The sequence below is a fragment of the Calonectris borealis genome, chromosome 3 (genome assembly GCF_964195595.1).
Source record: "Calonectris borealis chromosome 3, bCalBor7.hap1.2, whole genome shotgun sequence".
NCBI lineage: Eukaryota > Metazoa > Chordata > Aves > Procellariiformes > Procellariidae > Calonectris > Calonectris borealis.
Window position 1 is genome coordinate 84,985,584 of NC_134314.1, and position 24,131 is coordinate 85,009,714.

Consider the following 24,131-nt stretch of genomic DNA (forward strand, 5'->3'; position numbering starts at 1 on the left):
TTCCCTCATGTTTTCTGTGCAGAAGTTTTAACAGTTTTGGCACATGGCTCTGATTTGTGGCGGAAGCCACAGTTTAGACTGACTTCTCAGAGGTCCAAGAATATTCTGTAGGGTCTTCCTTTCACTGTCATTGCAAGAACCTAGCAACCAAAACAGCTCTGACATCGTATTCAAAGATAACCCAACTTCCCTCAACTCACTTTCCTTTACAGAAAGGTGGAGCTTCAAGTTTCATGTCCTCTCACAAAGTGGTCACTTGAGCATCCTGGTGGATGCTTATTCTAGAGAGAGGGAAATTAGAACATCCTTGTCATCTTCTGGAAAGAAGGTGGTGTTCAGTTGGATTTTTTTTTTTTAATCAGACCCAGCCTAACCGGCACGAGAGTTGATAACTACCCCACAAAATTCGCTTGCAGGACATCACAGTTATCCCAACATACCAATACAGCAATTATTATTATTTCATAGTCTTAGTTGACTCCTTGTCATGTTCATGACAATCAAAAATAGAAATGGACTCAAAACCGCCTATATGGTAGCAGCTAAATCTTGACAGGCACATCTCAGAGAGCAAACAGGGGAATGTCTTGCACAGATCAACAAGAACAACATCAAATATCCAATAATCAGGCAACAGCCAGCTGGTGGGGCTGGTGCTACTTCATGTGCAGCTAATATACAGCTATTTTTAATAAGTGGCACAAAGACTTCAGGGTGTGGGTACAGAAGAGAATAAGGTTTATAGGAAGTCCTGCTGAGACCTACGACAGCAGATAGGCTTTTTAATCACATGCCTGGTAGAGAGTTAAGCTGTTGGGGGGATTACAAAGCAGATTGGCCACATATTATTTGTCATTTCATTATAATCTGTCATTGGATAGATAATATTCAGGCTATGTTTCATTAAAAAAAATTTACATGATTTGGTGCTATTTTCCCCTCATGTGCTTACCCTGCTTTAGGATGGACGTGCTCTGCTGGAGAATGCACCAGATGGCCGCTTCATTTGTTGCAGAAGATGAGAGGTGAATGAGGTGGGACCACGAAATAGTGTTACAAGACTAAGGGTCATTGCTGCGTGGGAGAACTGGGTTCTGTCATTGCCTCTGCGCGATACCAGGAAAATCATGAAACTAAACATTTCACGTTGTTTTTTTCCCTTAGTTTCTGGGTGTTTGACTTGCAAAAGTCACTCCAGTTTGTAGAGGTGAGGCTTCGTAGCTGAAGCTTGAGCAAATGGGAACATTGTTTGAGATGTTGAAAGAGCTAAGTACTCTGAAGAGGCAGGAACTGACAATCTCAACCCATTCTGTTCAGGCTCTGCCTCAGCTTCCCACCGCAAGATGGGAATAGTTCCACCCTCGCATTCCTCCAGGATACTGTGGAGATACTTCGTGAAGCAATCCGTGATGAGCACGACAGAGAAGCTCATCAGGGAATAGTTCTACACTGAAAGCAGAAATTTGTGAGTAAATCAGGCCTGGGGCTACACAATGAATAAAGACACCAAACTAGTATCGAGTAACTGCTCATTAACTGAGCATTGCCTATACTGTGCCTTGTGGGAATTCCTGCAATGGCAATCTGGAATAGTAGTGCATACAAATGAGAGAGGCAAATGGAAGCTGCATAAGCAAATTTAACTCTGACATTTCTTAAATGAGTGCTTAACTTAGCTTCTTTAATGATCTCTTAATGTATTTTTTGCATTTATTCAGATTCTGTTTAAATATCCTCAAATGTGTTCACATCCTTTGTTTAGCTGGTATAGGCAGAACTGTAAAGAAATATAATTACTTTTATGGCCTTCTAATTTCTCATTAATAGATATTTCATAGTTGCTCCCTATAGTTATTTTCCAGAGTCTGAAGCAAACTCCCAGAACAAAACACGTTATGTGCTGTCTGAGAAAGAAGAAAAGGCCTCAGAGAAGCTATTATTTATGACATTCCTTATATTCTCAAAGTTTCTGTTACGTATTTTTTCATGAGAATCTTAGCATCTGAAGTTTTTTCACTTGATCCTTTAAGGATATGACAAACATATTTATATATCAGCACTACAGATATATTGGAAATCTGTGTGTTGTGTTCCGATGAGTAGTGTAAAAGCTGGTGTGCTCTCCAGGGGGAAACCTCTCGGGCAAGCAGCAGTACAAGAACCATGGCAGTGAACAGTCCTTGCAACAAGAAAGTTAAGGGTAATTTTACAGCCAAAAGTCACGTGAGCCACACTTGCCAGAGAGAAGCTGTTACACTGTAAATATCTTTAAAGTCCCTGCTACTTGAAAGGTTTTTAAAAAGTCACAATGGTTCTTTTCTTTGGCTCATCCCTTCCTTCCATTGAAAAAATGGCACATTTCTTTAGAGCATGCTATACAAAGAATACAGGGCTCAGGTGTGCAGCCTGAAGTTCAAAGGCCCAACAGGATACGGTACAGTGAGAGGCTATGCAACAAATAGATTTTGAGGAACGGGTGATCTTTTGAAACACGTCCTTACACCATGCCTCGTGCATTTTCCGTAAAAGGCTATTCTAAGCATCAGCGGTGGCCTAAGCTCTGTTCTGGCCATATACTTACGCTGTGGCATACGAGGAAGTATTTGGCCTAGACTCCAAGAATTGGGAAAAAACCCCACCCTGAAATAAAAAACCCAGCAGCCAGGAGCAAAGTTCGAGTGTGAAGGAACAGTGCAGCAGTCAGCCACATGAAAGCTGTTGCCCAGTTCTGCAAAGGGGAAGGCCAACAGGAGAGACTACCAGTGGCTCGCGGTGCGGGGGGCCCGCTCGGCCCTAGAGCCAGGCCCTGCTGCTGTTTGCAGTCACAGCACCTGCTCAAAGGAGCAAAAGGCAAAAGTGTAAGTGGTGGCACAACCGGTGGCGCGGTGGCAACGAGGAACAGGCATTCTGAGTTACATTCCAGTGAAACTGGAAAATGACAGTCAAGAAGGAAGTACCCAGCAACTCCAACTGGTACACCCAAAGATTTCCACAACTTTTAAAGTGTTTTTTAGCTAGACACCTGACCTATCATGTATTTGACTTTCATCTTTCCCTAAACTGAGAAGTCTGGAACTGAAGCGTGAGGTTGAACCCTACCCCAGCAGTACCACAGTGACAGGCGATACCTTACACCATGCAGACCATGAAAACAGAAGTGCTGGCTCTCTGTTTCTGAGAGTATGTGTATTGATTTAAAATCCCCCTTTGAGGTAATTTCTAGTTGATGTTGATTTTTTTTTCCCTGTTTCAGTCGGCTGTTTATCACTTTGTCAGTAGGTGGCAGTAATAGACGATTCTGTGCAATTTCTACTTGTAATAGGAATTTGGAAAAGACAAGACCCTATTTTAGGGTAAAGCTGCTCGTTTTGTTTGTTCACAAGTGTGAGTGGTGCCAATGTACTTGACAAACTCAGCCATACATCTTCCTCTAACAGACAGAAAAGTTGTTCCTGTACCAGTTTGGGTATTTATGGCTGTACTTAATTTAATAGTGCTATGAAGCTTAATTCAGTTAGATGCAAATGTACAATATTTATTCCAAATGCCATTCTCCCTAAAGATTAAATATGCAGGTGCCTGTAACATTTTATATAGCACTTCTTCTGATAATTTTGCCCACTATTTTTCACACATTTCAGTACTATTTAAGTCAGTCTTACGACTTTAAGTATTACTAGTTTTCAGTACAAGAAACCTCTATTTCTTAGGAACCACTCCTCCCCCAAGTTTTCTTTAGTCTCCTTGAAGAAACAAATCCAGATTCTGATGCAGACCCAAAGGAGAGCCATCACTATGGCATTTTCTAGGACAATTATGTATACAGATTTTTACCCCTATACAATGAACAGATAGGAAAAACCATATAATCAACTCCTCCCAAAGTACATCTTTTGTTACTCCTTCGATATCAGAAACCCAACTGGTTAAATGACTGCTATATTAAAGTTCCAGGCTTTACTAAGCACCTTTACAGACCGTTGTTCTTCAAGTGTTCTTTCCTTCTGCTGGAGCTGATCCTATTGTAAGTCACTGCAAAAATGCTTTGTTACAATGTCCTTCCGAATCAGTTGGCAACACCTCCTGTATTTACCTTTGTGTCACTGACAGCAAAGTTTGTATTTTATTTTAATCTATGGTGTGACCTAGAATAGCTTAATTTAAACTTCCATTTTTCCCCTCCTTTGACCACAATTTTGTAAAGGCTAGCTTAAAAATCTTGACTATTAGCACCAGCCAAGCACCCTACTACTAATTTAATACATGGTGTAGGAAGCAAAGAAGGGGAATTTGGTATGTAATAGAGAGGCGGGAAAGAGTTTTCAGTATTGAAATGGTAACATTTCAAATTCAAGGTAAACCAAGGAGATTAATCTGAGGAATGCAAAACAGCCGGCTCCACAGTGCTACTGATACATTATAATTTACCATTAATCCACCATCGGGAAGTCTCATTTCATCAGAGCAGCAAGCACTAGGATACGGAGAAAGAATTGCTAATAGTATGTCAAAAACTCCTTGAATCCAACTTCTCATTCTGAAGTTCTCATTCCATGAGATGACAGCACCAACTCACACTGCTAGCAGTGAGCATGCATTATTTTCTGGGCCTGAAATAAAAAGTGACAAGCGTAATGGCATATGAAATAAAACTGAGAGAGAGGAGAGTACAACGGGAGGAGAGTAAACAGGCCTGGTCTTGTTCTCATTGAAGTTAGTGGGAATAAAGTTTGATGAAAATAGAAAGTCATTGCTTCAGCCTACAGGATATCTTACTGTGAGACAAAGCCACATTTTGGAGGGCATTTTTTTTTAAATCATGCTATACTTCATGATATAGTATGTATTTGTTTTTAAAAAAATGTCCAAGAATTTTCAGATATTTTTGTGTAGAGTTTGAGGCAAGATGTTTGAGCATGAAACTCAATAGCAGATTCTCTAAACCACCTCAAAAGTCAAAGCAGCACAAAATATAATAATGACAAGGACATTTTATGGTTTGGAGGGACTGGAGGAAAAGACATTCTTTTAAATGTTGATCTGTGGATCAAACTGGCATTAAAAAACCAGATATTCTTATGTGATCCAAAGCTGTTACAATTATTTTGAACTGCTGATCTTCCAGGTGTGCCGCTCGCACCTTTTCTTCCCCCCTTCAAATTAGTGATTTGCCAGCAGTACATATTCATTCAAGGAATCGGTAAATAAGGCCCAGTGATGCTAGAGAAAGCTGTCCTGTTTTCCACTAAGGAGTTCTGCTTATACAGTTTAACCTCTTCAGATACATTATAGACATCTGCTAAAATAAATACGCAATTTACAGTACTCCATGTGTTTTCTTTTTTAAAACTAGAAGCATTAAACCATCTTAATAGATACAATTTTTTTTACCTGCTTAAGTTACGAACTGATGAAAGAAACCACAAATATGGGAGCCAGCTATTAAAAACATAAGAGGTCCAAAACCGTCACTACTTCAGGAAAAATTTTGGAGAAAAACCTTAAGTCTAAAACAATGACATTCAGCTCTTCTGAAAAATACTACTGGATTTTGTAAATGCAGCTCTTGTAACTAGCAATGCTCAAAACTACTGTGAAATGTTTGAATCTCAGAACCTTGGATGCTAATGCTAATTGGAAACAGAAAGCAAGCTGTCTACAATACTGTAATAAGCTGTGGCGATTTTGTTATTTTAGATGGGAATGTTAATGATGAGCCACAAATGCAAGTTGTTACAAAGCCTTTGAGAATAAAGCTGTGTGCCCTATATTCCCTCCCTTGCTGCTCCAGTTAAAACCATACATGCAGAAGGACAAATGAAAATGTTGCCATGGTGATCAGAGCAGTAACCAAATCATGTACAGTGTAGGAAGGATTCCCTAAAGAACCTTACTAAGCATTTTGTTGCTCCTTTTCAACAAATATTTTCAGAAAGCCATTTTTATTTCACTGTCAATAAAATAGCTTCTCAGTTAGCTAAAGCCTATTTCTCTACCCCCCAAAATAAAGCTGAACACACCATGAATTAAGAAATACTGTTGTTGAAAGTTAGGAATGGGAATCTTAAGCTGAAAACTTCGAAATAGGAACGAAGGACGAACCTAGCCAAGACAAGACCTGGTCAAGACATTTGAATGCTTCTCAGAACAGGTACTGTGAAGCAGCTCTGTGGCTACTAGACCACAGAAGTCTTCAGCTGCCAAATTAAAAACCAAACTTTTACATGAAAGACATCCCAAAAACCTATTGGTTAGAAGGAATATTGGGTTTTTATAATAATATTACAGGAAGTAAATTAATATGGAGGTTCCACGTTAGGCAGATATAGTGAACAAGCTGGCCTGCAGCAGAACCACGGTCCAAAGCCACCTGTCTCGTGTCACTAGACTGACAGCTGAATGACGTCAACGACAAGACCACAGATCAGTCATATTCCACACCTCATTCTTTTCCTCTCGCTGCACTTTAAACAAAGTCAAAACAAAAAACCTCCCAGAACCTCCACAATTACTTGCTGATAACTTCTCTCATGACTAATCTGTGGCTTCAAAACAGACAAACTTAGTGGCTGTCGATGGCACGGTGGTCTCGCTGCATATTCTAGAACAACATTCATTTACCATTACTCTCCATCCCCATAAAGTCTTGCTCTCATGGGCAAAAGCATGTATAGAGCTGCTTAGAAAATGTAACCCCCCGCCCTGTAGTGATCAGGGCAGATTTACACCCTCAACGAAGACCCTCAGGAACAGCTGATATATTACAGTTCAGTTTACTTTCTAAAATAATTTAAATCATTATCATTCAAAATAAGACACAAGCAGCAACGTTCTTCTACAGTTTTATTGGTGCAGTCCTGGTGTGTAACTATACATCTTCATTTTGGTTGTAGTTACAATGTTGCTTTACTAAGATTGTTTTTGCAGTCAAGTTGATTACAGTCTTCACAAAACATATTTATAAACACCACTTACTGTATAAGACTGATCGTTCCAAACATCGTAAATCACTGGCATTTCTTCCTAAATAGTGCTACTTCAGGAAAGGTCACACTACTCTTTTTAGATATACATTTGTAAAGGCAAATGAATTAAATTCACCTTCCAAAGAAAGTAAGAATGTAAAAAATAGCTTCAGAATCGGTATGACTCATTTAGGTCTCAGAAAAAATCTGACTGGCAAAGATATCTACAATTTGATACTGTACTCAATACTTCCGTTAAGACCAAAAGAACCATTATGAAGAACTGAAATTAAACTTGTACATTGGTCTGAAAGATAAGGATTACCTTGAATTTTTTAGAATTTTTTAAAAAATCTTATTTTTTACCAGAAAATGCTGGTAACTACCTTCTAAAAATATTGTAGTTATAGGCTAAGTATCAATAGCTGAAGAAAAAAATTCTAAAACTAAAAGCATGCAACACTGATACCAAATTGTAGCAGAAGACATTTTTAATGGAAAACTGACTCAAAGGATAGTACAAAAGAGTTTCTTCTCTCTAAAGGGATTTTCAGATGCAGGCACTGGAATAATAAGGGGATCTTCTCCAATATGAGCATCACAATATGCCAGTAAATCTGCTGCAGCCTTGGATACCTAAGAGAAAAGAAGAGACAACTACTGTAACACAATTCTGAATCAATCAGCATTGCATAAATATTCTTCATATAACATATGATAATGGAGGCTATCATAAAACAGGAGTAGATTGGTTTATCCTTTAAATTACTAGAGACCACAACTCTGAATTTGCTCTTAGTAGGCCTAATAATCCTTACATAAATTTTATTTAACATAGTGACATTTGTGTTCAGCCATGCCTCTCCATCAGAAGAAGGTCAGGAGCATACACTCATTAGAACATGTATATGCTAATGACCCATATGCAATAGGGATTCTCCTTGAAGCGTATGTTTCTGTAGAGGCTGTCTGCTTCAGCTCTTATTCCCAGTCATTAGAGCAGCAAGGTTGTAAGCTCTTCCACAAACACTCTCTCTACCCTTTGCTCCTCTGAATGCAAACAAACAAAGAAACAGACAAAAAGTTCTTTAGGCACATGACCGTGGAATTAAAAAGAAATAATAAATCAAGAGCAAAACTTGATCATCATGTGTCATAGCTCTCATTTAAGCTAAATATTGCTCTTTTCAATGAAGTCAGACTAATATCTTCTGCTTAGTAAGTTATTATTAGTACTTTATTCATAGCATTAAACTTGAGCATTACCTTAATATTTTTATCTTAATATTTTTATACTTCTAAAACGAGCAATTCTAAAGTCTCCAAATTCAGAACGCTGGTTTATGCTTACCGAAAAGTCCTACAGAAATGTTAGTGTCTTGGCATAGAAGATATTTTGCATTAAATGAAAAATGAAGTATTAAACCATTTCAGCTGTAGCTGAAATCAGCTTTGTGCCATAAGAATATTGGTGACATTAGGCCACTTTGACTCATTTATTTTTTCAAGAATTTAGAATGTATATACCCAATATTTTTGTTCTGTTCAGTTAGCAAGATATTTACAACTATCTGTATCTCTCTGCTTTGTTTAATTATTGTGTTTTCAATATTATGATAGAGTTGAGAAAATGAGATAGGAAGTCTTTACAAAAAAGCCTTTTCTCTGAGCACCATGACAGCTTCTCCCAAGCCAAACACTGAGGTCAGCATGTTTGCACAACTATAGTGAAGAGGAAAAACAAATCAGATTTCTGGTATTTTTCTAGCAGATGTGTCATCACTGTTAGCTTTAGCTTCCCCACACCCTGCTTGCTTTGGCACAAGTCCAGCCTGTAGTAGGCTTCAGATTAGACCTATGAAGTCAATGGGTGCTGGATCAGGATTCGCATGAAATTTACATCAGCTTCTGGAAGAAAATAACTGACTACTTATTATTTAAATATCCACTAAAACATGCCTTTGTAGAATGCTCAAACCCATAAAATACCTATGGTTGGCATCCCAGTATAGACCATCCTCCTAGCAGAGGAAGCAAGGGTGTTTAGGTTACTTAAAATTAGTTTGCCTTTGAATTTGCCTGTAAGACAAAAGGGTGGGCAGGGACACTACATGTGAACAACAGATTGCTGGGTCAATGCAAAGCAGAAGACTGAGCACTAAACTGAGCAAATCAGCAGAGATATTCAGAAGGACCAGTGCTTCTCAAAAGAGAAGCAGGTCAAACAAAAATGTGTGGAAAATGATAGACTTCAAGTACAAAGAAAGGACTGTAATTATTTTCAGACATACTTCACTTAGCTACCTGCTAAGCAATGACAAAAGAATGAGGCTTACGGTGTGAGGGCACTGTCTAAACTAGGGAGGTAGAACTGTAATGGCCAAACAGAAACCTTAGGAATCCTACCATATTCCCAATTTCCATTTAAATTCACTTATGAATTTTTAAAAAGCAGATTCTCCAAAGAGAGGCACAATGTAGATGGACTATGAAAATTCCCGTCAAGCCCAAGAAAGATCAGAAGACAGCAAACATACTTTTCTTTGCTAATGACCTATGCTGTACCTCAGCAAAGTATAAACTAGCATAGAATGCATCCACTAAAGAAGAGGTTAGCATGTTTCCAGTAATGTTAAGAGGAATGTACCACCACAGCATTTTGGAGAAGTATTTTAAAGTAATGACAATCACCAGTACATTCATAATTATTTAACGTACACATTTCCACTTTTCTATCGTCCTTCAAGCTCAGCTGCATGTCTCAAATTAAGGCAGTTCTATGCTCTAATTAATTTATTAGCTGGTCCTGAACTCTTGCATTCAAACAGAGCAAGTCAAACTCAGAGCCACAGGTGCCCACAAAAAGCTCAATGACATTTTCAGTGCTATGTCGTAGTAAATGTTACTGCCATAAAACCTAACGGAGAGCTAGTCTAATTCTCTGGGTCCCAGAGACAGGGTTTATTAGAGATGCCCGGTACATTTCAGCTTCAATTATTAAGCTACTGAATAAATTATTTTATTAATGAAACCAACAATCTTTTTAAGTAGATTGACCCTACAGGAGCAAAGAACCAATGCTGGACTTCAACAGACTGACCTTCCCGTAACTATCTTGTTTGTTCCACTTACGGGTAAGTGGCATCAGCTTGAGTATATTGCTTTTTGTTCAACGCAAGAGAAGTACAATTTCAGTCATCGTTCTTAGAAGCAATAAACTCAGTAATATAATTTTCTAATTCTTTCTCTACGTGTTACTGTGCTTTGACATCATATAACAAAAAGGATTTTCGCTAGCAAAAGCACAATATAAATTTTTTTATCTAAGTTGTCCTCTAATGTGCTGGTAGGAATGCCAAACATCATGAAGCAGAGCAAGCACTTTATTCAATGTCACAGTGTTTAATTCACAAATTAGTTTGCTTTTAGACAAACCATAATACATAGTACAATTTAGTAGAAAACAAACCTGCAACAAGGAGCTGAGGAACTTGATCACATTTCAGCATGTTGTCACTAACTAAACTTCCCAGGCCATGTATATTCATCCTTTAAAAAAATAAAAGGTTCAGGGAGGAGAAAGCCTCCCATTGGGATTACAGTGGTTATAAATTGAATTATGGCCATTTCTTCACTTAAACTGGAGTAGCGCAGGCTTGTGCAGTGGAATGATGACTATTTACTAAGGGGAGTTAAGTTAGCTGATCACATTCCAGGAGCAATGAAAACATTGGTTCCTGTGGCTGTGAGCAGAGTTGGCAAAGTCAGAACTGTGGCCAAAAAAAGAGCAAAATACAATGTTGCCTCCAGCAAGTTTCCTGCTCAGTGCTATTATTCAGAACAACAGTGGCGGAAGACCTCTGCATTGAGCGTCGCATTAGGGCTACAGCAGAGACTGCTGCTTTAGCCTATGTCAGCATGCAAAGGTTGCCTAATGGCCAATACTGTGGTTTGTTACTATACAAAAGAACGTGCTGATCATCCTGTTTGTCATGGAGGGAGTTAAATGAAGGCCACTCTATCATAGCTTTTATTCACCTTCAGGTTTATTTGTAGCTGAATGCTGCTGGACAGTTTCAAAATAGCATTTATCAAGAATTAAAATAAACACATGTAATTTGAATATTCAAATGACATTAACACATTTATCATTTCAGCTCTCCTATGCAATACAGCTCGGTCTGCATATTCAAAGTAATTTATACATATTGCAGAAGTGGCTAAAGAATAAAATCAGACTGGAGTTTGATTGATTAATTCTAACAGAAAGTTAACATTTCAATTTTCTTAATCTTTTAAAGTGCATAGATAGAGGGGATGGAGTATATACGTATCACACCAATCTCACATTTTATACAATTATTTTTATTCTGTGTAGTGAAAAATACATCTGGTTGTCAAATTACCAAAATGAAAAAAAAACAACAAAATACTCAACCCCGGTGCTTTAAAGAATTAGTCTCAGGAGGACTGTGGAATTTTACCATTATATTTCAGAATAACAGAGGTGATAAAAACAGCCAAAGTTAGAATATAATCCTGTTAGCTGCACTAATAATTATAAGCTTCAATGACAGGGCAAAATGCTGCAATTACTATGTCATCTGTCTTGTCATGGATTGTGACTAATTACCATCCTTGCTATGACACCCACTCTGCTTATCCTTTACATCTAAAACAAAGAGATTCACACACATTTATTGGCAATCCCACTGCTTATCTCCCAACACTATTCAGAACCAGTTAGGAATATTTTCTACCTTCTTAAGAAAAAAGAAAATGGAATAAGAACTGATACACCACGATTCCTAAATGTCAGAGCGTTCCTTCTTGCTTTTCTGCTTGCAAAGAGAAGATTAAATAGTGCTTTATTCTGGGGACAACTGTGATAAAGAACCAATATTATCTTCGCTTTCTCAACTTTACTGCTAGCATCTTTGGAAGACGCATTATTCTACTAGTCATGAGGCCACTGTTCATCTGATTTCATTTGAGGTTTCCTAGCTTGAAATCTGCACCTCCTGCTTTCTACCGACTTCTCCATTATAATTCTAGCTGTTCCTTCTGCGGGAAGAAGACAGGTTCAATTTATTAACCTTCCGGGATTCTTACGGTTTACAAAAACCCGCCACAGTAATACTCCTTCCAGCTACCGATCAACACACCAACAATTTCATCCTCCCCTTTTAAGTTGTCCTGTTTCTTCCACACCTCAACAGCGAGTTGTCTTCGTGGAACCTCAAAACACTGCATTGCTTGCTGCTCTGACTGGTTATAGGACTTGATTTTTAAATCAGTTGAAAAATCCAGGACATAGCAGGGAATGGGCAACTATCAACATACTTCTAACTACAAGATTTTAATTGAGCAGACCTAACTCTTGCTGGTTACAGCAGCTACTATGCACGGAAAACAAAATGCCTTTGTCGTAGAAAAATGAGCTGGAACTTCTGATTTCCCTAGTCAATAATGCGGGCACCTTATAAATTTCCTTTTTAATGCTAACAATGTGGTCTTGTTTATTATGGGAATAACCACTTGGTTATAGCTACTTGCTAAACAGTGTTTAATTAAATTATTTGGAAAGCACTGATCTTTTGTTAAATGTCTAACTAGTTGAAGCAGATGCAAAACACCAGAAAAAAAGGAAGTAAGTTCATTTCTCTACCTTTACAGTTATGATTTGGGAACTCAAAATCTCCTGTTGAAACCACTGGAAAAATCTCTCAGTAAAATCTGGCTATGCTGGAACACACACTTAACTGTTTCCAAGATGAAAAGGCAAAGCAGATCTTGAGGGAATAAAAAGCCAACCAATCTCTTCTCACAATCCCTCATATAATTGTTCAAAGAAAACTAGAAATTAAGACATCAACCTTTTGCAAATCATATATGGTTTATGTTAATACAGAAACCTTGAGAATACTGAAACACATGAGATTTTCTTTGGTGCCTTTTTGGTCCCAAGCTATTTTGAAAGGTGAAATAATTGCACTTTCCAGCTATCTGTTTTTTGGGTCTGCTACAGTTGCTAATAACTGTGTTCTTTTTAATTAAACTAACTGTAAAAATAACCTATGTCTTTCTTACATATGTAATTAAGAACTTTATAGATCTAACTAATGAAGCTATCTGCCTAACTCAGCTAATGATGTGGTATGTGACAGTTATCACTGATTCTATAAAAGCAAGTTTAAGACAATCTACTAAGTATCAACAATTTCAAATTCCAATAAACTGGGCCATATTTTTCCAACCCTTTCCTGTGCTGCTCATGCATACCTGCTGCTTCTTGTCAGTTCTGTTGTTCATGCAGCTGCAATATGACCTGAATCGGGGGACCAACCCCACTGAACACTGAAAAGGCAGACCTTCCCTTACTGAAGGAAATAGAAATACCTGTCCCCGTGAACAGGTATCTATTACGTGACGAATTTGTCAAGACACTATACAAGATAGAAACTATAGTTTTGCAAATTCAATGGTCTTACAAGACATTGCTATAAACTGCAACAAAATGGAGCAACTGAAATTTATATATTCATATAAGCAAGATTGACTACTCATGTGAATTGCACTAATATTTCTGAATTATAAATACTATCTTTCTAATTAGTGAGTTTATGATCTGATACTATTTTAAAATCGTAATTATATACTACTGCCCCCATGCTGACTACATGCAGGATTTCAGCACACAGGATGGAGGGACAAACAGAGTTAAGACTACATGAAGAATTTAATGTACAACATTTCTCAACTACCTTACTGAGTTTGTAATCCCAGTTACAAACAGTTACAGTTTGTAACAACTCAGTTACAGTTGTGTGCAGAAAAACTAATTATTTAAATGCATTCCTTTTTCTAGTCTTTCCATCTCTAAACTCTTCTTACTTGTAGAGGCTGGATTTTTCATCCAAATAATTATTCTCTGTTTTCAGAGGCAGAGAGAGAGAGCGCGCAAAAGAGATGAGCATTGCTTTCTTAAAACTTTCTGTGACATTATTAGTTTTTAGGTGTTTGATTTATTCACAAAATTTTAGCCTAGTAGAAGGCAGAATGACAGGGAAGAATAATTCCACAGGCTTTTCTGGTTAAAAATGTTGAGAACGTCTGTTTAATAGTGTCTTTAGTTAAAACATTTAATCTACATACATTTAGAGGCATGATAAAACCAAATCTTCACATACAACAGGCTATCGAGTGTGAAGAATCATAACTGAACATTGCAATCATACATATTTTTTGTGCAATGACGTCTGTGCTAAAACAAAACAAAGCAAAGCAATTCAGTTCGTCTCATCATTATTCAAAAGTATTGCAATATCTTAAAGACTTATTCCAGTTCTTAAAGGACAGCTTACCCTACCACCAAGAAACCTGAGCTGCACTTACATTCAGCTACAGGTGACAAAGAAGAGCACCTGTGCATCTGCCAGCTGATTTTAAATATTTCACAAAATACCACTTTTGACAGATGTAAAAGGCACTCATACAGAAGCAGACTAGAAGCCAGTCTTTGAAAATCGCTTCGCTAGAGCCAAGCAATTGGTACATAACTAAGTCACAGTACCGAATACTGTTTTATAGCTCAGAATTTTGATTTCAGCTGATCGAGTCTTTCTGCAATACTAAAGGGAGGCTGTACCACAAAGTAGTGAGTGAATTCAAAATATCAACAATAAGTCTAAGTTTACCTTCATCCTATCCATGTATGCTTCCATTTTTAATTGCTCCACAGCTTTTCTGGCTTGAGATATATTGGTTGTACTATTTGACACTAGTTCCTTCATTTTGTTTTTCCTAGAAGAGACAAAGTTGAGACAATTTAAAAGTACAGGTAGCAAATACAGCAATTAGTGAGAAGACAGTTATCTGAAATCTAACCAACCCTTGCCCACCACATTGACACTGCCAGGCTGTAGGCCACAAATACAACCCAGACACCATTTATTTCTGTTCCCTTGTTCAATAGCACCTTATTGCATTACATATTTGCGTCCTCAACTGCCAGTATTCACTCTGAATTCTGCAAACAACATACCAATGCAGAGTACATGGCCATCATTTCAATGTAGAAATGGTTGCCCTGGTTCAGATTGCCAACACAGAACAGCTGTTCACAAACAGACCTTGCAGCCATTACGCAGTTTGGCTCCATACCCCAGTTACACCTAGTAACATGAAAACCAGTTCAGAAATGTGCACAATGGAAATGAATGCCACACTGCTCTCACCAAGCATCAGAGAGAGAGAAGTTTTAAGAAAGAGAACGAGTCAAAATTCTGACTATAGATTTAAGGAGTTTAGAAATGAAGTAGCAGATTAAGAAGTAATGCAGTGGTTTCCCACTTTTTGCTTACACATCCCCAGTGAAGTCTAAAGATGACTAAAAACCAGTACAGTATACTATACAGTATAAGAATGCATCATTTTTTAAGAGATCTGCAGGTCATGGGAAGGGACATCTGATTAAGGTATGTCAGCGTTTAGTTTTCTTGCACTGCTACTCCCTGAGAGCTTGAGGATAAGCCAACTCATTATCATGCAGTCCTCAGCATTGTTGCCAGATTAGTCAAGATGACTACATTCGAACCTTGAATAAACTTACAACATATATGCCCTAGGCGGTCTGCGTGTTAGGAGACCTCGCGCTCACACCATTATGCAGCGCTGGTCCAGCACAAGTAACAGTTACTGTTTTAGAGCCGCTGGTAGTTGGGCTAAGCCCACATGGCAAGAAAGATAAGATAGGATACAGACAACCTAGACAGCTCCTGCACTAGTTATACTACCTAGTAAGACTAGATGCTGAGGTTTCAATCAGTCAAAACACTCGCCTATGGTCCTGTATATATGGTATGCCGCAAGTGCCACCCAAGGCAAGTTCAGTCTAGCACCAAGTGTTAGAAACCAACACAAAGTTAGGCAATGCAAAGGACACAGGGTGTGAGAAGCACATGGGACACAGGAGAAAACACACAAACGGAGGCATTTTGTATTGCTGCCAAAAGAGTTTCAGGCTCAGGTCTTTCAAAATGAATACTTCCAGCTTATTTCTGGACAAGAAGTGAACACCTAGAACTACACAAATTTCCCTTCTTGAACCTCAGTAGTTTACCTGATCCAGTCACTGGGGTATGAGGTACAAACAGGAAATAAAGTAGGACACAGAAAATGCTCTTGTAAAAAAAAATTGTATATACAATGTCTTAAGCATGTTAGAGTCAATAGAAATACACAATCCAGAGCACAAAAAGAATGGAGGAATAACTTTTTAACTGCTTTGATTTCACAAAACACAGATGTTCAAAGACAAGGCAAAGATAGATGTTTCTTCTCCTTTCTAAAATCAGTAACCTGTGCTGTAAAATGGGATGGTGGAATGCTCAACACTAATTTGAAGCAGCAAAACAATCTTTTTCAGCACTTGTGTAAGACTAGGCAGGGGAAATGCTACCTTAAAATATATTAATTGGGCCAAATAAAACAAAAGCTTTAATATATGCCAAGACAAAGAACAGGTTTTCTGTACACGTGTGTGTCATTTGAACGGAACAAAAGTTTCCCCCTTGCGTGCATTCTGACGAACTAAAATCATGTCAGAACACAGTAGCTTTTTTTTTTTTTGGTCTTGGTCTTTGTTTACAATCTTTTAACGCATATTCCTCACAAGGCACAGGATTAAATACATGTGGAGAACTGGCTTTGCCATAAAATGCCATGTACGGTACAAAACCCCACAATCAGCAATAGCCTCCAAACAATTTTCAGATGTGTTTTGACTTGCAGTGGACAAGCGGAAAGGATACGAGACATTCACAACAGCAAAAGGTTCTGAATTACAGCTCATCTCTGGACTTTTTGTTCAACTCAACCCCCTAGCTTCTAAGTCTTGACCTATCCATAAAGATAAGAATAAACACATTTATCTTTGTTTACAAAATGATAGCCCCACAAGTATGAATCATTCAAATTTTGTTATCGTCGCCACAGCTAGACTACTAATGACCACAGAGCCAAAAAAGTCAAAGCTAAATGAAGTCACAGAGCCGTTTCTACATTTGCCACAGCCCAAGTCCAGAGGCAAATCAGAAATTTAATTTTGAATAATCCATTTAAATTAAACTGAATTAAGCAACTGAAACTCCATGAATAGTCCAGAGAATTCCAGATCTCCCAAGCTTTTCTGGCAATTCATTCACTCAAACTGTAAAAGTTATAAACATTACAGCTAGACAATTTGAACCGTCACTGGCTGCATCAAAGTTGGCGAGAACACTGTTTCTAGTACTTCCAGCTAGTTTTTAAGTATCTACTGAATAAGCGATTGAGTTAAGACCATAATGGAATTTTGAAAAGGCTATTAGGCACAAAAATGTTTTAAAAAATCCAAACCATGTTTCCAAAACAATGCCAGAAACATAATATGCCCTTACCTATATTCTGAAACAACAAATGAGGAAAAATTTGAAAAAGAAAATACGTATCTTCTCTGGTAAACTATTTCATGATATTAGAAAACAATCAGAATAAGAGGCTTCATAAAAAGAACTTTAAAAAAGAAAAAAGCCTGGCAGTTTCAGCCACTGGAGAAAATTTCCACTTATCCTGAGTTAAGAGGTTTGTTTATGCTCTAAGCACTAACACTTGTTCTGTTCCAAATCCTGCTCCTACCCTGGCCTTTACATGCACTTAAATATTTAACTACTGTCTTACTGGAAGTGCTTATCATCCATTTAAGTATCTAATCTCTTTTTTTCATACAGACAGTTCCGGTTCCAGAACTTTGTAAGACGGATTTCTCCTGTTTCACATTTCACTTACCAAGCTACATATACCTCTGCCTTCTCTCACTCTCTGCAGATACAGTACATATTTGTGCATCAGTTAAGGCCCTATTACATATGAAGTGATGCTGACACTGAGAATTGTACTCACTTTCAAACCAGGATGCACTGAACTGGTCCTCTTTGCAGACAAAGCTTTGGCTGAGATCTGGTTCTGCTCTCCTTAGGACATATTATATTCTTTAATAACCTTAAGCTTAATATTCTTTAATGAAATAATATTGTTACTTAGAAATAAAGCTCTGGAGAGAAAAGAAATTTTAATAACAAGAGAGGGTATTACACACCCTCTCCCTGAACGACCATGCCCTGGAACATGAGGAAGCCTCCTCCTTCAAACACCCTCTTTTGGGATCTCTCTTGGTGTTTCCTTTGAGACTGCAGCCTGACAAACGGCTCCGACCCTCTCTCCTAAGACAGCTCCTTTAAACAGTCAAGTATTCTTGAGGCCTTTAGACCCCCGGGGTGGCACAATAAGCTTTGTATCGTGTCTGGGGGGCAGCCTACAGGATCATAGAATCATAGAATAGTTTGGGTTGGAAGGGACCGTTAAAGGTCATCTAGTCCAACTCTCCTGCCATGGGCAGGGACATCTTCAACTAGGTCAGGTTGCTCAGAGCCCCGTCCAACCTGACTTTGAACATTTCCAGGGATGGGGCATCTACCAACTCTCTGGGCAACCTGTTCCACCATTTCACCACCCTCACTGTAAAAAATTTCTTCCTTTTATTTAGTCTAAATCTACCCTCTTTTAGTTTAAAGCCATTCCCCCTTGTCCTGTCACAACAGGCCCTGCTAAAAAGTTTGTCCCCATCTTTCTCATAAGCCCCCTTTCAGTACTGAAAGGCTGCAATAAGGTCTCCCCGAAGCCTTCGCTTCTCCACGCTGAACACCCCCAACTCTCTCAGCCTTTCTTCAAAGGAGAGGCGTTCCATCCCGCCGATCATTTTTGTGGCCCTCCTCTGGACCTGCTCCAACAGGTCCATGTCTTTCCCGTGCTGAGGGCTCCAGAGCTGGACGCAGTACTGCAGGTGGGGTCTCACCAGAGCAGAGTAGAGGGGCAGAATCACCTCCCTCGACCTGCTGGCCACGCTTCTTCTGATGCTCAAAAGGAGTAACTTCTCCCCATCTTTTAAATTACCTAAAAAGCCTTGAATTTACTCAGCTGGGTTTGCTAATGTTCATTCCTAGTTGTTTTTCCAGCAGCCCCCTATTAAGTTAGATTGATACACACGTACACAGGTCCTGATAATCACCGTAGTTACAGTAACTACGTTAGTGATCAGACTACATGCCGTCTACATGTTACTGATGCATGCCAGAGGACCTAGATTGTATAGCAGCTCATTTATCCAGTATATTTTTATGCAGCGCACTGAGCTCATTAATCTAGTCCCTGTGACTCTTTTCTTTAAGGGGTACACTGATCGCGTTAACAAAGAACAGTGACAGCAGCTACTCGGCCTTTTTCAGCCAAGTAGTTTCTGCTGACTGGCACACCACGCTAGCCAGCCGTTTCGTAAAGCATTGCTTCTGAAAGCTGTGTAGCGACATCCTCCCAGCCAGCTGAATTTTCTGGGGTTTTGGGGCTTTTTACCTCACATGAACTTCATCCTTTTTCTGGGTGCAGTTAATTCATTTGTGCCAAGGATCTTCATCCCCAGGGCTCATAAAAATGCTCGTGAAGAACAACTTTTCTTTATTTGTTTTTAGAATAGATTAGATTGTACCCAACAGCACTTCAAAGGCCAACTTATCTTATGATAACCCAGGAAGTTGCATAAATATTTGCAGGTACAGCTTGACCTTGCATAGGGGTAAGGAGCGCAACCTACATTTACTAAGCTTTATAAATAGTTGTTAGTAAAATGCAGAAAAAGTCTGAAAATTTGAGTAACATAGAAGCAAAACATAATTTTCAAGCTCTTCCATACGGATTTCTGCAAGCAACAGAGATGAAAAGCTGCACTGCAAATTTTCCCCTCTCCACTTCCAAGTACAACCTTAAAACGCCATACCAAAAGAGTGACCTGTAGAATTCAATCTAAAAAGCCCTAAACCCAATTCTTACCTTCTATTTTCCTTCAGCAGTCTACAGTGATGGACCGGAAATTACTAGATTAGAGAACCTGGGGTTCATGACTCTGAAGAACATCTTCCACACAAGCTCTGTACTTCCTGGACCACGCAGAGCAATAGAAAAATTAATCGAATCACGCAACTAAGTCCCAATGACATTACCAGGAATCATCCCGGAATAATGACCTGCAAATCACATTCTAAATTGCAGAAAGATCCCCACATTTCTTTATCCAAAAAACTGCATCCAAACATTGCAAACATGCCAGGAATACAAACAGCAAAATTTACAGCCTCACAGCTGTTTGATGCCAAACTGGCATATCAAAGGAATTTCAGGGGAAGGAAAAAAAAAGAGAAAAAAAGGGGGGAAAAGGGGGGGAAAGGGAGAAAAAAGGGGGGGAAAGGGGGGGGAAAGGGGGGGGGAAGGGGGGGGAAGGGGGGGGAAAGGGGGGGGAAAGGGGGGGGAAGGGGGGGGAAGGGGGGGAAGTGGGGGAAGGGGGGGAGGGGGGGAAAGGGGGGGGAAAGGGGGGGGAAAGGGGGGGGAAAGGGGGGGGAAAGGGGGGGGAAAGGGGGGGGAAGGGGGGGGAAAGGGGAGGGAAAGGGGAGGGAAAGGGGGGGAAAGGGGGGGAAAGGGGGGGAAAGGGGGGGAAAGGGGGGGAAAGGGGAGGGAAAGGGGGGGAAAGGGGGGGAAAGGGGGGAAAAGGGGGGGAAAGGGGGGAAAAGGGGGGAAAAGGGGGGAAAAAGGGGGGAAAAAGGGGGGAAAAAGGGGGGAAAAAGGGGGGGAAAAAGGGGGGGAAAAAGGAGAGTTCTACAGTTGCTATTCAGGTAAGAGAAACTTAACAAATACCCCTGCACTAAGAGCACTAGCTATCTGAGCTAGCATCACCATCCACCCGACATAGGTAATTTCCCCTTCATCTGCAGGGCACGAAGAGGATAGGAACAACTGCCCCTGCTATTTCAGTTCTTACTCCAAGATTTACTGCACCTGACGTAGCTCTGTAAACAGAGAGGGAAGCTAAGGAATCCTTTTGCTTTCTCTATCCCATGGCTGCACAAAGAAATAATAGAAAATTACTACAGTTTTATATTCCATCCGCTAAGGAGAAGCTTGGTAGTACGAGCAGAAATTATTAGATTAAAGGCAAGACTATTTTTCACGATAAGGAGAGAATATAATTTTCATTCCATACATATGGTGACTTCAAAAATAACTGCTGATCATGTTAACTGCAAAACAGCCAAACTTCAACCGCTCAGTTTTCGTCTAACATAGGTACTATACCCAGTCCAACTATCAAATTCCAAAAATTCGTGACACCATGCCCAAATCTTTTATCCAACAATATCATCTCACTTCTCAACATTTAAAAATCTAAGGAAACAATGGCTGAACCAATGTGACATCTCACAAGGACAATCTTTTTATGCAATATATTTATCATCAGCATACAGGTTATGTGCACATACAGTCCAGTAAAACATCAGAGATCCAGAAAGTCTGAGACAGAAAGATGAGACCTACCTAGTATTTTACCTCTTCGGCTAACTTCAAAAGATAGTTGTGACCTTCTAAAGAAATATATGGGGAAGTTTGATTATTCCACTTAAATCCTGTTTAAAATGTATTTGAACTGAATTGTAACATATAAAGTAGAGAAAACGCCTCCGAGAAGCTTGGCACTTTATTACCTGCAGGACAGAAACGTTTTTCAAGTTGTTATTCCGAGTTTTCTGTCTCACTGCGCTACCTTAATCGTTCTGCTGTGCAGCAGTTTACAGCACCGCACATTAGTAATTACCGCCAGCAGTAGCTGGGCAGTAAGATTTATTCCTCCATCAGTGCGAAGCAGCCAGCAGGAAAAGCAACCACTTTCTTGCGCCTTCACACCAGCCAGCTGAAGGAAGAGGAATAAGCCGAATAAGCCCGCTGGGCACAGACCCCAGATCACCGCCCGCGGAAAGGGGTACCTGGGGTCAAAGCAGGTTTTTCGGAGAAGGACGCTCCCCCCCGAAGACAACAACGGCGAAACCCAAAGCCCGAAGCTGACTTTTGCGGATAATCGGGTAACTCCACGACGCGCGGCCACCGGCGGCTGACAGCGGCGTTGTTTACCAACAGCCGACGGGACCAACCGGGCTGCCGGGCGGGGCGGGGCGGCGCGGCGCAGCCGGCGGCGGAACGCGGGTCGCGCCCTGGGCGACCGGAGGCAGCCGCGAGTCTCCCAGGACACCAGAGGCGTCGCAGCGGCGCCTAAGTGCCGCTACCGGCCCGCCCGCCGGCCAGGGCCGCCCCTGCCAGGGCCGCCCCGGCCCACCCTGCCCTGCGGTGTGCGCCCCCGACGCCGGTTCAACTGCCCTCGTCCCGCCTCGCCCCACCCGGCACCTTCTCCCGTCTCCCGCGCAGCGACGGGGTCTCGCTTGGCGCCGCCGGGACACTCACCGTGCGGGGGCGGCGGCAGGCAGGCAGGGAGGCTGCTGGCAGCCCGGCTCAGTGCCCGGCGGCGGCACATGGCGCGGCCGGCGCTGACGGGCGGGGCGAGGCGGCCGCGGCCAACGGCTGCCGCCGCCCTCGCGCCTCCCGCGGCGCGGCCGCTGCCCTCGCGCCTCCCGCGGCGCGGCCGCCGCCCTTCGGCCAGTGGCGCTCCCGGCGCGGCCGTTAACGGCTGGCGGCCGCTAGCCGCCCGCAGAGCAGAGGGCGGGAAGCCGGCCCTAGCCGTGAGTGAAACTTGAGGCGTAGGCACGGCTCCGCACCCCGCGCCGTCCTGTCCCGCCTTCGCAGCTTTGCCTTCCTCCGCCCCGGGCAGCGGCACCTGTCAGCAGCGTGCTGGGGCTAACCCTGCAAGCGCTCGCCCCCTTTTTGCTGCTGTAGCCACCTACTCCTCCGACTCCAGCAGACGATAGGGATCAAACAATCATCCAGGTATTTCTAAAACATCGAACGGGCAAAGCCTGTACAACACAAGTTTTTTGGGGCAAAAGCCCATACTGTCTGTCCCTTCCTCAGGCCGAACAAAGGAAGGATGAAGTAAAAAAAAAAAAAAAAAGCCCACCGTGAAAAAAAAGAACCACTGTGGAAAAGGGACCACTAAGACTGCCCTTGTCAAAGCTAATATGTCAATAAAACGATTCAGCTTTATAAATTGAATTTTAGATACTTCTCCATTACAAATTTGAGAGTCAACCATAAAGGTCAGTGGCAGTTAAACTGCTAATTAACATTTTTAACTGAAAAATTTGTCTACCCCAATAATTAACTCATTTGCAGGAGTACCATCACCACAATCTCATTTATTTTGTTCCCCCCGTAAGGTGGCTGCTCCCTCTGGAGAGACACACATTTGTCACCCTTTTCTCTTACCCACTATCAGCACTTTTTCTCATTCTATCTTAATAGAGCAGAAGCATTTCCAAGTCAAATTTATTTCCTATACAAAAGAGAACAGGGAAGAGCCCCGTTTTTAAAGGTGCTTTGGAGCAAGGGCAGCCTCGTCAAAGACTGAGTCAATGGCTTTTAGGGTGGTGGCTTGGGAGAAGGAAATGCAGCAGGAAGAAGGTAAACATTAATGAATATAAATAGGTACATTCATAAGCTTACCTTAACTAGAGTTCCAGAAACTGATCAGAAACTTAATCGGCCCACGCTGCTGCTGTTTCATTCTCATTTAATTGCATTGTCATTCTACAAAAGGTTCTATTTATCAGACATGCTATTAGACAAAGAACACTTGCTAGATGGTTCAAATAATTAGGCAGTTGTCACTGATTTACACTGTTTTTACCACTGGATCCTAACAATTTTATTCTTTAAACTAAAATATAAGGGGGGGGAATGATTGTTTTAAAAATGTATTTTCATCATGTATTATATAGACATTTTCTTTTTAATCTGCAGAAAGTCCTGTGTTCCGCCACAACCAGGAGCCTCCTACCAGAGTTGGCCTATAGGCTTTTAATGCTATTCCTTGAATCTACATGAACTAGCTCCTAAGGCTTTTATGGGCCTTATTCAATTGTGTTAGAGAATCCAGGTTTTTTACTTTTTCTGGGATTGCTAGCTCAAAGCTGGAAACAGTGAGCAAGCTCATGTTTTCACTCAACAACTTTCTGCTAGGTAGCCCAGGATAGTATAGGAGTGTAATCAGACTAGTCGCATATAGTTCTTAATCCTCTTTCAAAAGTAACCTGCCCAAATTGTGAAATACACAGCACAGCCTATTACAGAAATCCAGAC

The 24,131-nt window shown here is 40.6% G+C and overlaps 1 protein-coding gene across 4 annotated transcripts; it reads right to left on the minus strand.

Moving 5' to 3' along the window:
• Window positions 1-7,438: 7,438 nt before the first annotated feature.
• Window positions 7,439-22,442, minus strand: GNG4 (G protein subunit gamma 4). Of its 4 annotated transcripts, XM_075146492.1 has the most exons (4): window positions 21,869-21,948; window positions 21,423-21,466; window positions 14,663-14,768; window positions 7,439-7,601 (listed from the first exon to the last, which is right to left on the minus strand). In XM_075146492.1, the coding sequence occupies exons 3-4, from the start codon at window positions 14,756-14,758 to the stop codon at window positions 7,473-7,475; spliced, it is 225 nt and encodes a 74-aa protein (XP_075002593.1). In that variant the 5' UTR covers window positions 14,759-14,768; window positions 21,423-21,466; window positions 21,869-21,948; the 3' UTR covers window positions 7,439-7,472. The 4 variants fall into 4 exon arrangements, with proteins under 4 accessions (XP_075002593.1, XP_075002592.1, XP_075002591.1 ...); XM_075146491.1 differs by lacking the exons at window positions 21,423-21,466; window positions 21,869-21,948 and adding an exon at window positions 22,341-22,442; XM_075146490.1 differs by lacking the exon at window positions 21,423-21,466 and having other exon boundaries at window positions 21,869-22,089.
• Between the last annotated feature and the right edge of the window lie 1,689 nt (window positions 22,443-24,131).